Source organism: Cricetulus griseus (assembly GCF_003668045.3).
Source record: "Cricetulus griseus strain 17A/GY chromosome 1 unlocalized genomic scaffold, alternate assembly CriGri-PICRH-1.0 chr1_0, whole genome shotgun sequence".
NCBI classification, from domain to species: domain Eukaryota; kingdom Metazoa; phylum Chordata; class Mammalia; order Rodentia; family Cricetidae; genus Cricetulus; species Cricetulus griseus.
The window spans coordinates 50,369,748-50,383,064 of NW_023276806.1; the positions used below are offsets into that span (position 1 = coordinate 50,369,748).

Below are 13,317 nucleotides of genomic sequence, written 5' to 3' on the forward strand. Positions count from 1 at the left end.
TAAGAGGCAGTGCTGGGTCCTCTGGAGCTCTAGTTACAGGTGCTTACGAACCACCTGACATGGGAGTGGGGGACTGAACTTGGATCCTAGAAAACAGCAAGTGCTCTTAACTGCTGAATTACCTCTCTAGCTTCATAAGGCATAATTTGCAAGCCAAAGATAAAATATCATTAAATAGCCTAAACTTCAAACTTTTTGGAATATATAATATTGCAGACATGCAAAAAGCATCTGCCCTTCATGTCGAAAAATATTTGAGTAAATAAATTTTAATAGATTTTCTTGATGGAAAAAATAGCAACAACAGTGAATAGGTTGTATCATTTTTATAGGTAAGAAGATCAAGACAGTACACATAGAAACTCAATGGTAAAGTTAAGCTTACAGCTGACTATCTTGGATTGTAGACTTTTAGTACACAATATTTGTTAGTGTAAGACCTGAGGAATTTAGTAGAAGATATAACATTAACAGAAATTTTGTACAAAATATTCAAACTTGGGGAATTTCATTTCACAGAAAAATACCAAAAATTTTCTTCCAAAACAAGTGAGTCAAAATATGTCATATAGATTTTCAATGAGTCAAATGACTCAACCTTTTCTGTACTCAAGTTTTATATACAAAGACACTTTCAGAGTGCCTTTATAAATAACAGTAATCCTCTGTAACCTGCAGTTGCCTCTTCTGTTTTCTGACGCCCATGATAATCTGCTGTCCAAAATATCAATGAGAAACTCCAGAAAGGAGGAATTCATAACTCTTAAATTATATGCCATTCTGAGTAGCATGACAAAAAATTTCAGTGTCCTATTCAGGATATCAATTATCCTCTTCATTGAGTGTATCTGAAGTGCATATCCTACTTTCTTGTTATTATCTAAAGCAGATGTTGAGTTATCAGAATAAACATCAAGATTTTACATCATTTGTATACAGAATACAGAATTTGGTATCATCTCCAGTTCAGGTATTCACTGGGGCGGGGGGGGGGTCTTGACTGTATCCCCAGCAGGTGAGAGAGAACTACTGTAGTAGTACAAGTCTTTAAATCCTAGACATTTTACTGTTTTTGGTGCATCTTCTTACGCATTTCTTCAAGAGCTGCTTCTTTCTCTTTTACAATCTGCTTAAGTCTTCTTATTTTTTCATCTCTGATGGTTTCTTCTAATTCTGGTGGTGTCACTAGAAAAATGTCTTCAGTGTAGCTTTTATTAAAACAATTACTCTGTTCAAAAGATACACTTGAACTTAATGTGCCTTTGTCCTGCTTCTCATGGGAGCAATGTTCTACCTCAGTTCTCTTGTCTTCCCTGGTTGTGCTATGGCTTGTGACAATGTTATGTTGCGGTACTTCTGATGTGGGTAAAATACTAAGGAGTTGGGAACTGGCAACATCTGTTCCATTCATGACTGTGTCACTAGCCCTCTTAATTTTTCTCCTTTTTGTGTATTCCATCTTCTTAATATTTTTTGCTCTTCTTTTCTTAGAAAAACTCTGTTGCAATTATAAGACAAAAAATAATGTTATTGCTATGCCACATGCTTTCAAATCAAAGTTAGGCAAATAATAGCAATTAAATTTGATTTCACAAATTTTACTGGGGATAACTATAGTAAAAGCTGGATCCTACTACATGGTACTAAAACAAAAAGTCACAATCATAGTTCTAGAAAACAAGCTAGTGTATTTTCATTTTCTTGTTTAAACCAGGTATTAGAAGCCAAACTGACCTATCATTGAAACAGCACCTGAGATAAATTGTTTAAATTTTTATTTCATTTGCAAAGCAGGCACATAGAGAAACTTTTCCTTGAGGTTTATCTGAAATGGATGAAGTTCAGAATACTAGATTATAATGTTTGTAAGCATAATTATAGTACATTGCATTACTGTCTGTATATGCTGCTTAAAATTTATTAAGTGTTATGGTCCCCTGGAGAAGGGGAAAGGGACAAGATCTCCTGAGCAAATTGGGAGCACGGGAAGGGGGGGGAGCTAGGAGAATGAGAAGGGGAGAAGAGGAAGGGTGAGGAGGACATGAGGGAGCAGAAAGGTTGAGTCAGGGGAAGAATAGAAGATAACAAGAATAGAGATACCATAGTAGAGGGAGACATTTTAGGTTTACAGAGAAATCAGGCACTAGGGAAATGTCTGGAGAGCTACAAAGATGACACCAGCTAACAATCTAAGCAACAGAGGAGCGGCTACCTTAAATGCACTCCCCTGATGATGAGATTCATGACTGACTTATATGCCACCGGAAAGCTCTCATCCAGCAGCTGGTCAAAGTAGAAGCAGACACCCACAACTAATCACTGAACTGAACTGGAATCCAGATGCAGAGAAGGATGAGTGAAGAGCAAAGGGGTCCAGACCAGGCTGGTGAAACACACAGAAACAGCTGACCTGAATATCGGGGAGCTCTTGATCACCAGACTGATAGCAGGATACCAGCATGGGACTGATCCAGACCCCAGGAACATGGGTTTCAGTGAGACCTTGGAAATCTATGGCACCTCCAGTAGTAGTTCAGTACTTATCCCTAGCATAGGTGTGGACTTTGGGAGCCCATTCCACATAGAGGAATACTCCCTGAGCCAAGACACACAGGGGTGGGCTGATGAAACCCTATGGAAGGCTTCACCAGGGGGAGCAGAAAGAATATGTCATAGGTAGGGTTTTAGTTGGGGGGGCAGGGGAGGATGGGAGGGAGAGGGAACTGGGATTGTCACGTAAAACAATCTTGTTTTTAATTCAAATAAAAATATCTGCAAAAAATTATAGAAAAGTAACTTTAAAAATTTTATTAAGTGTTAACACTTCAATGAACATCAGCATGCTCACATTTTCCCTTATACTTATTTTCTTTAGGTAATTCTTTAAAATAGGATAACTAGTTGAAATGCTTTTTTGCTATTTTCCTTTTTAAAGATATTTACTCATTTTATTAATTTCTGAGTTTTTGACCTGCTGCATGTGTAGCATGTATTTACCTGGTGCCCAGGGTGTCTGATTCCCTTGCCACTAGAGTTACAGATGGTTGTGAACCACCATGTGGATACTGGAATTAAATCAGGGACCTCTGAATGAGCAACAAGTGCTGTTAACTACTGAACCAACTCTCTAGACTATTTTCTTACATGACAAAAGGAAAAAAAACCAAGGTGACTAAAAATACTTAGAACTCAAATTAACTAGGGATATATTTTTATCTGTGTGCATGATTTTTGTCACTGTTTGGTATGAGATATTTACAAGTTTCATAAAAAAAATCATTCAATCTAATGCACATTAAAACCAAAAGATAACCATGTAACTTTGTCACACCTACAAAAATGTCATACACTTAAAAACAACAAAAACAAAACTATTACCTGTTTTATTTCTTCTTCCTTCACCACAAACTCTGCATCTTTGTAAGAGCTACTCTTCATCAAACTGCTAACGGAATCAGAACCTTTTCTAGAACCCAGATAGTCAGGAATGCGAGTAAGACCCACTCTCAAATCTTTAGTGAGACCAAATAGCTTTTTAAGTTCAGCATCACTCTTCAGATATGATGCCTTAGTATTACTTCCTTCAGAATATTTCTTATTTCTTTCTTCAGTATTTTTTTTTAACATCGATGCCATCTCACACTGGGTCTGGAATCAAGAGAAGAAAACACAAACAATATTGCTCATTACTTGGATTGCTCTGTCAGGTGAGTAACTAAGCAATTATCAACTCTTCCACAAAAGAATGATTAATACTTTAAAAGATTTGCATTTCATTTATTTTTACCATTTAAAAACGGAATTTAAATGAATACAAATGTAAACTATCCATACAATTACAAATTTTATTGTACAGAAAAGTAACAAAGTAACATGTACATGAGGAGAGACGACTGCACTCCTCAAATTTTTCAGATGAAAGCTTTAAGTAAGCACGTGTGATGGGGTATGTATGTAGTAGACAATTTTGACAATTAAGTATTTCCCACAGAGATATATAAAAGGAATACCCTGACAATTACCTGTAATTCTTGGTCTCTGAAAACACACTGTTGTGAAGTAACAGTTGCTGCATCAACAGAGGAACATATTTTCTCTATGCTTTGGATGAGATTTCCTTTTCTGGGGGCATTCTGAACTGTCCTAAATCCAACTGGGTCTGTAAATACAGTCTTACTCTGTTTATGGTAGTTACTGGATTGGTTCACAGTATGTGGGCTTGCCATAGAAAAAGATGGTCTTGCCACTGTTTCATTCTTCTCTGCTCTTAGACTGGTCAAGGAAGCAAGCTGGGAATTTGAAAGTGATTTTGTCTCCAACTGGCAAGATTTACTTTGAATGAAAGCACTATTTAACTCTTTGGATATTTCTGTCCCTGGACTTGAACTTACTACCTGCGATGAATCTTTTCTTAGTGGATTACCAGAAGAAACAGAATTCGGGTGGTCATTTTGTGATGGCAGACCATGTGTCCCCTCTTTAGTCAACAGATAGACTTTCCCATTAAGCATTACCAAAGTGTTATCTTTAATAGGCACACTTATGGATTGTGTCCCATTAGAACTGATGGTATTCAACGGAGGTGTATTTATAGTATTATCTCTCAATTTTTTCCTACCTATAAAAGTTTTTGAAATCTTTGAATCCACATTATTTGATGACTTAACAGGAACAAGGGATGGAATACCAGTCTGCAGACTCTCTTGAAAAATTATTTTCATTTGAGCAGTGTCAGAATGCTGACCACTTTTTAACTGTGTCTCTGTAGCAACATTCGGTGGGATTTTCGCGGTATTTAATATCACCGGTTTGGGGTAAATTTTCTGAAAGCTCTTGGTAACTCTATTTGTCACTTTATTTGCAGGAGATACATAAATAACTGTTGGTATTTGGGAGGCCTCAACATTTCCTGAGGGACTTCTGGTTGTAGTTGCATGTATATTTTGCCGAACTGAAGGAGACAAAGTTAATTCAGGTATAGATTTCACTTCAGCATGGACTGGAATCTGTAAATGAGGTCCAGGAGGCAAGACTGGAGAATTCACATTCACTGGAAGACTTGGGGTACTGACTACAAAGTGAGATGAATCATCTTGTGTTGAGGGAGGAATAGCAAATGTTTGCATATTGAGTCCATCAATTTTCACATCATGACTTTCAACTTTAGAAACTGGTGGTATAAAACTTCCAGTCCCCACTGAAGTAATGCCACCTTTTCCTGGTGTATCTATTGTTTCTGTAAGAATACATTTTGTAGTATCAGCTGGCTGAAAAATGGGCAATTGAACAGATGCACTTGTGGAAGAGCTGGAAATCTGAGCTTGAAAAGTAACTTGAACTGGTTTTCCTGTATTCCTTTTCAAAGCATCAGATACCACTGGAGATTGAACTACTGGGGTAAAATTTCCAGATGATTTAGGGATTGGAAGTAATTTCAGAAGATTTTTTCCATCCGTGCCAACCATCTGAACTACTTGGTACATGCAGCCTGAAACACTTAAAAGAATATTTTGAGTAAATAAACACAACATACTACAAGTTATATACATTTTATTTAAGACAAGTATTTGCAATTACTTTAGATACTTAAATTTAATAACAGTATGTAATTTTGAGTTTGCAATGTAAAAAATCATGGAAAAGATTTTGAAGAAAAGATAGAAATAATCAATTTTGATACAGATCTCACAGGTAGGTTATGAAAACTTAACATTTATTACAATATGAAAAAGTTTCTAAAGTTGTACTCAAATATAATGCTGTTAGAAAAGACTCTTGATGCTATTACCGGTCTCTTCTCCTTTAATTTCTTCCTATTATCTTCCTTTATTTTTACAGAGCAGGACTTTTATTCCAACTCTAATTTTGCTACTTCTATCACTCTCCCCTCCTCCAATTTGTTCTTTCTTCCCTTGACAAATTCTGTGAACTTTTTTTCCTCACGTTTGAGATCTCTCATGTGGTGATATTTCTGTTAGTCATGTTTTTATACTGTCGACTTAATGGACATACTCATGTAGCAACCATTTCATTCTTAGCTTATTGTTTCCATGTATGTGAGGTTTCATGCTCCACAGTCCTTGAGTATAGCAATTATTTCTAATGTTTTTACATAATATCATGGAAATTCTGGTTGGGAGCTTTTCCGTAAAGGTGGAGCGAGCATACTGGAGAGGAATACATTTTGTTTTAATTAGTCCTTTGCGATATTCATTCTTAAGTTATTTTTTAAAAATACAAATTGTTAGTTTTACAGAAAGCCAAGATACATTAAACTCTACATAGCAAATCATACCTAAAACAGCCTTTCAGATCCTAGAAAGTATAGTGCTCATGGAATGCAAGACAATGACATCTCTCATATACAACTCTACTTGGAGCTTAAGTCTCAACATAAATGATATTTCTAAGAGATACATTCTCCTGCCAACTTAATTATCCTTGTCCTTCTTTCATAATAAACTTATCCCAGTTAATTTCCTTCATGCCAAATATTCTTATATATAGCTAAGTTTTTGTCTTTCAGGCTAAAGTCTAAAAATATAACTGTGGAACCCATGTGTATAGATTGAATAAATTCTTAGATAACTAAGAATAAATGAAGAAAACATTAAAGACTAACATTAATTCTCAAAAATGTAAAGGTCTGCTTTACAACCTTCGGGTGTGATTTTAAACATATAAATGAAAAAGAAAACACACCCAAAATTCTACGTATCCTCACTACAACCCAAACAAAATGTTATCCTCAGAAAGTTTTGAAACAGACTTCCATATATGAAAACTTATACTAACACTTAGCAAATTTAGAAGTATGAACACAAAGTCTCAATTCTTGCTTTCAGTGTTTGAAGCTCAACATGATTTTATTCAGCATTAAATGAAAATGTACTCAGTGAGAGATGAACATGGTGACTCATGCATGGAATCTCACCACTAGGGGGGTGGAGGCAATTGAAGGTGGACCTGAGCAAGAGAACATCTTTGACAATACTTTCCAAAGTACTAACTGATTCTATATAACCAATAAAAATTTTGTATCTGTAGCTTCTTTGGGATATAAGATATATATTCAAACTCTCCCTTGTCATTTTACTTAGAATCTTATGGGCTCCTGAAACTAAAAAATGGCAATAATGTCTTCCCTTCCATACTCTCATAATTCCTAGGCATCTCATCTTAGCTAAGTGTCAGAATATATAAATCCTGTTTTCTCACCTAGTTTTAGTGAATCCACTAAAAAAAAAAAAAAATCCTATTGACATTCTGAAATTTCCCTTGTTCATTAAATTCTTTCCAAATTGCTTGTTACCATTCTGGTTTAAGCAAATACTATTCTCTGTCTTCTACTACAACAGCTTTATAATTGACCCGTTCTTTTCCTTTAGTTATATATATTCTTTGCCCTTTAGTTCAATGGGCACACTAGTCTTAATATGCCTAAGACATTTTGTTGGCTTCCAACTATTCTTAAAACAGTAAAATAATAATAATTGTTACTATTTCTGATGCAATGGAAGCCATAGAAAAGGGTTTGAACACAATTATATTAAAAGTTCCCGGGAGTCAAGTAGGATGAAGACTACATAAGTACATTGGAAATAATGACATATGAGTCATTAGTAGTCATTAGTAGTAATTAGTAAAAATAGTGTAATGGGAGAAAATTTGTTGAAGTGTGGATATAAAGACAGTAAGCACACACAACTCCTAGGAAATTTAACTGTGAAGAGGAAAATCCTAGGAAGTAAGCTAGAGCAGAAATCAAGTAAGAGGGGATTTTCTTTTTCTGTTTTTCTTAAAGTGAGATGAACCAGATGTTCAGAGCCTTAGTATATTTTTCTTTTTTTCTTTTCTTTTCTTTTCTTTTTTTTTTTTTTGCTTTTCTATTGTGATTTTTAAGAAAAAAAATTTTTAAAAAAGGTTGAAGTCACATAGGATTTGAAAAAGATTATGAGCTGGATACAAGTTCAATGGCAGAAGTCAGTATGTAGTGCTAATAAACCATAATTAGAAGCAAAATTGTAGAAAGGTGTCTTGAAGGTCTCTTTTGTGGTTTAATTCATTCCAATAATTCTAAACCTTCATTCTCAAAAATTACTAAGTATGTCTTCACACCTAAGTCTGTCTTTCATTCCATTCTTTACATGCTGTGTTGCAAATGACTCGTTTGTTTTGGTTTTCAAGACAGGCTTTCTCTGTGTAGCCCTGACTGTCCTGGAACTCTCACTCTTTAAGCCAGGCTAGACCTGAATTCACAAAAGATCTGCCTGTCTCTGCCTCCTGATTGCTGAGATTAAAGATGTGGTGTCACCACTGCCTGGTGCAATGACACTCTTAGTATACCTTCTCCTCAGGAAGTGCTTCTCTTTCATGGTTTCTAGTGTGTATGTGTTCTCTTGACTTTCTTAATGTCTTTTTATTAATTTTCCTGTATTTTAAGTATTCATCATCATTTATTCCCCCCAATATAGCTCTTTCCCAATTCATTTTAACCCTATTTTTCTCCTTCAAGATATTGTCCCCTTAAAGATTGAACTAATTTTCGTGGCTTCAACTATTTCCCTCAATTATCTCCTTTTACAATAATGACCACTATAGTTACATCTTTTTAATCCCTGGTATTAATCCTCACTTCACTATTTGTGGACTTTTACCAAATATTTTAATTACATAATACCATTTAAAATACAACAAGATCAAATTAATCTCTATTAAAACTCGTACTATATTCTACTTTTCAACCATGTAAAAGCAATGATTGCTAGCTCACATAGATCAATTACCCAATTAGCTTAGGCTTATTATCCTTCTTATTAATTTTAATTCATAGAACCATGAATTCGGGCTTATAAAAAGTTAAGAAATACATCCTAAATGAATGAAACATCCAGACTATAAAGTTTTCATCTTTTTATTATGTCTTCCCCATTTTGTTTTCTTTACCACTAGAACATCCATATCTAAATTAGTTCCCACTACCTTGTGTTTAGCATTTTTCATCTCATCTCTGGATTTTGTTCTAGTGTTTAGCTTTTCTGATTTAACTGCTGTCAACTAGCATGTGTTTATGAAAGAGTAATGCTGGTATTATATTGTTTTGTACTCAAGTTTTAAATTAATATTCATTATTACCAATCCGGTTCCCCCCCCCAAATCTATAATCAATAGATACACCACCATTACCTACAACTTCTCTACATGAAATCTCTGCTCTTATCAGAGAACTCCTTTATGCTGGGTACATTATTTAACTAAGTATTCTTTGGTCCATCAACAACAACAACAACATAAAATGAAGTTCTAATTCTACCTCATCCATAAAATATATGACAATCATACCAACTTAACTTTTGTCAACTTTGGGATATAAAGCATTATTAATATCATTCCAGGTAATTCTGGAATATAATACCTTTACTACTACCTACTTTTTAAAAAGAGGAATTGACTATTGTTTTTCAAAGCAACATTGAAATTCCTTAAGTTGAGAAACTCAATTCTGCAATAGTTTTTCAAATACCAGGAATAGTAAACTCTCAAAAATATTACATTTGTATTAAGAGTACATTTCAAATAATATGTAACTGAACAGATTAGACTTTTAATACCTCACATGTTATATTATAGGCTAAAAGGTTTCCCTGTTCTTGCTTTAAAAACAAATATACTTTATATAGTAAATTTTATATATGTCTGTCAATCTGTATTTATAACTACCCCTTCCCTGACAAAGATACAGAATAAAAAAATGTAGCTCTTTCCAAGCCTACATATCATTAGAGATTCATATGATCTACCACAGAGTGTAAATTCTTTAAGGATAGCCTATCCTATTCATAGCTTCTCTGTGTCTAATAGAGCATGCCAAATTGATTCATATAAACTATTAAAAATGATTTGATTTACTGAAAAATTAAATGAGTTCTTAAAACTAAACTGAAATGCAGACTTCTAAAGAGAAAAATGATAAATTGGAATGAAATTTATACATACTCTTTCAACCAATATACACTTTTCCAGCTTTAGTGGGAATATAACCCAATAGTTTAAACAAAATCACACTAAGACTCCACTTTCTTAAAAATATTTCATTTTCTTAGGGATCACATTCTATGGCCTAATATAATCACTAAAACTAGAATCAAGATTCTTCATCCCATATTCCAGTTCGGACACTTAGAATTATTAGTGCACTAGCTACACTAAACCACCTGGTATTTGAACAAAGAAACTACATTAAAAACAACAACTAAATTTTAAGGCTTAAAAGAGAAATACATTAAAAAGATTACAGGCTTATAATCCTGGCTCTTCCATTTACTGGCTAACTGATTTTAGAATGCCTACTTAACTACAGTAGCACACATCTGTAATTAGACACCTTTGAAGTTCCCTGGTGGAGGGCCTCACTATCCCTGGGGAGGAGTTGGGGGAGTGTTGGGGAGGTTGGTGGGTAACATGGGAGAATGGGAGGGCAAAGGAATGGGGGGGTGGATATGTAAAATATTAGTAATTAAAGAATTAAAAAAGAACCTAATGGTACTATATAATAATAAGTACTATACATTATTTATGTAATAATATGGTCATTAACTCTAATCCTAAAAGCCAAGCAAGATAGACCTATATTGTCAGTAGTATTTTATAGCTGAAAAAATACAAGGGTTTAAAATATTTTCAATAGCTTACACAGAATTACATGCTTTCTATAAGCAGTCTTATCCATATTTATACAATTTGAGAGTAACAAAAATATCATCAGGGCACGGTCCAACAATTCAGTTGCATAAACAAGTAGATTTGTGTCAGAGGGCAGTTATTGTATGTTTGTTTCTCTTTCCAGTCTACTCTAAAGTTGTAAAGATAAAACTTCACAACTAAAGACTTCAACCAGCAATGAAACATTTTAATTCCAAGCAAATCAAGCCACATTCTTACTGCAGGAATTTTAACTGGGCGTTTGTGTGTTTGCCTTATCTAATTCCAAATACTGACCAGAAAACTGGCATAACATCTTGAAAGAAACAATAATTTGCTGATCAGGTCTGTCTATTTTCTATTCTAGTTCTTTAAAGGTAATCTGTATTCTCTACCACTTAATCCAGGCCCTCCATATTTCTTAAAAGTCATTTGGGACATAATCCTTACTCCAAATCAGCATTGTCATTAGTTATCCAAACTACACACCTAACTTTATCAATCCTATTCTTAAAATTTTCTGACCAATCAATTTCCAAAAGATGAAGTCATTACCAGAAGAAGCAACCCTTAGGAGCTATTATCCCACCTGAGGTATACATATGAGTAAAGAAGTTCTTGGTACAAACATGAATAAATAAAATGGACACTACACCACAAACATCCAGATTTTGCTTTGCACTAATATAATTGAGTTTCCTATTTTTATGCCCGATTAAATCAGATAAATTAAATAAACATCCTTTATCACAATACTGAATTTTCATTAAAAGTATAGTAACTCAAGGAAAGTTCAAACATCTACAGAAGAGAAAACCCTATCAATTTTACAAAGAAAACAAGTAACAGTACCATCTATATATGCATACATATATACACACACACATATAAATTCCAATAAAACAAAGAAGTGATATTAATCAAATTATTTACATAATTGCATTTCAACATCTATCATGTTGTTATTAAAATGAAGTATAACCAAATATGTAACCAGTAAGGAAAGTGTTGAACACCTCAGAAAACCATCTGGTTGTAAATGCACAAAATATGTTATATCAGACAATTTAAAGAAATAAGAGCAAAGCACCAGTACATAAACCAATGAATTAATGAATTTGAAATGATTTACGAAAGCAACCAAACATAATCGAATTTAAAATGTTTTTCAGAGTTCAAATTTGCTATAGAAACTGTTTAAAAGAGAACCCCAGTGCACATTAAAACAAACAAACAAACAAACAAACTTTTATGTATCACTTAATCTTATTTCTGGACCTGAAAAAGAATGCTATAAGCTATATAGTACATTAGATATTTGCCTCTCTATATAGGTTGCAATCTGTTTCTAAATTTCCACAAAATACAAACATACTACCAAAGACCTGTCCCTAATGATACCTGATACAATGGTTCTTCAACATCAACAGCTTACTACTTATTATGACTTTCTTTTTTCTTTCTTTCTTTTTTTTTTCTTTTTTTTTTTTTTTTTTTGGGTACGTGCACAGTAGCAACTTCCTACAGACCCAGCTATTGGGAAGGCTGAGGTAGGATGATCACTTCTATTTCCAACTCAGGGTTTTAAGGGAAAATTTATTTAAAAAATCACTATTATCTTTCATTGCATTTAGGGTTTGTATCTACTTGTAGCTGAAAGAAACCTACCTCAGGCTAAAAACAGGACACAACATTATATTCTTATAATAGCACATATTAAGATAATCCTTTATCTTTTTTCTTGTAGTACTTGCTGTTTCTTCCCTTTTTGTTACCAAAATATTCTTAGGTGCTATTATTTTGATCAGAAAGTGGTATACTAGTCTCATAGATACTAACAAACAAAGCTGCAATAAACACCAGGTAGTCTGTTTCTCTTTAAATTCGGTCATGAATTTTGTTCTTAGATTTCATGCTGTTCTTTTACTTTCTACAGACTCAGTAATCTTTGTCCTTCACCATTCTTCTCATTAACCTCGGAAGTCACAAATTAAAAGATTTTCCTAAATGAGCACCTTGTTGTTCTCGTATTTATTTCACCCCGACTAACACAAACTTAAGAAGTTACTGGTGATGTGTATTTTAACAGGTGAAGGCTGTCGCAGCCCTTATCCCTAACCCTAGGCAAGCCCAGGCTGGCCCGAGGACAGCCTCCGCTACACGGATAATGTACCAAACTGTCCCTTGTAGAGAAAACCAATGAAGTGAACTCTCTTTACACCCGTTTCAAATGCGCAGCCTTGAAAACCTGACTTAACGTTTAAAGTTTTCACCTTTTTTCTCCTTACTAGTTGAAAAATTTTCAAATACTCAAGTCCCTTCATCTAGGACACGTTTCCTAAGCGCATTAAGAGGTGATTACTTCACTCGAAGGTCCAGCAGCCTGGAACTGCACTTGCTAATCAATCCACGGTGTGTGTTTTGCTGCCTGGGCTTGAGATGCTTCCAAAAGGATTTTGAGAAACCTCGAGCGTCGCCATGTTGCTTTTCGTGCGTGGGTATCTACTCCGTCCGCCTATGAAATTCAAGGCGCTGGCTCTAGAGAGGCTAACTGCGTCACGGTCCGAGGGCGTTTTACGTTTCCGGGAGGAATGTGCGCCCGGGGCTCTCGAGCGC

The 13,317-nt window shown here is 34.5% G+C and overlaps 1 protein-coding gene across 6 annotated transcripts in view; it reads right to left on the reverse strand.

Moving 5' to 3' along the window:
• Nucleotides 1-311: 311 nt before the first annotated feature.
• The window catches only part of Lrif1 (ligand dependent nuclear receptor interacting factor 1), a 75,110-nt gene continuing 62,104 nt past the window's right edge, over nucleotides 312-13,317 (reverse strand). For 2 of the 6 annotated variants that reach the window (XM_027395436.2, XM_027395437.2), the window contains exons 2-3: nucleotides 3,379-3,648; nucleotides 312-1,498 (exon numbers count right to left, since the gene is read on the reverse strand). In XM_027395436.2, coding sequence (XP_027251237.1) covers nucleotides 1,064-1,498; nucleotides 3,379-3,648 — 705 coding nt within the window. In that variant the 3' untranslated portion in view covers nucleotides 312-1,063. Of the gene's footprint in view, nucleotides 1,499-3,378; nucleotides 3,649-4,022; nucleotides 5,497-12,974; nucleotides 13,286-13,317 lie in introns of those variants that run through there. The other 4 variants (XM_027395434.2, XM_027395433.2, XM_027395432.2 and 1 more) reach the window with 4 other exon arrangements.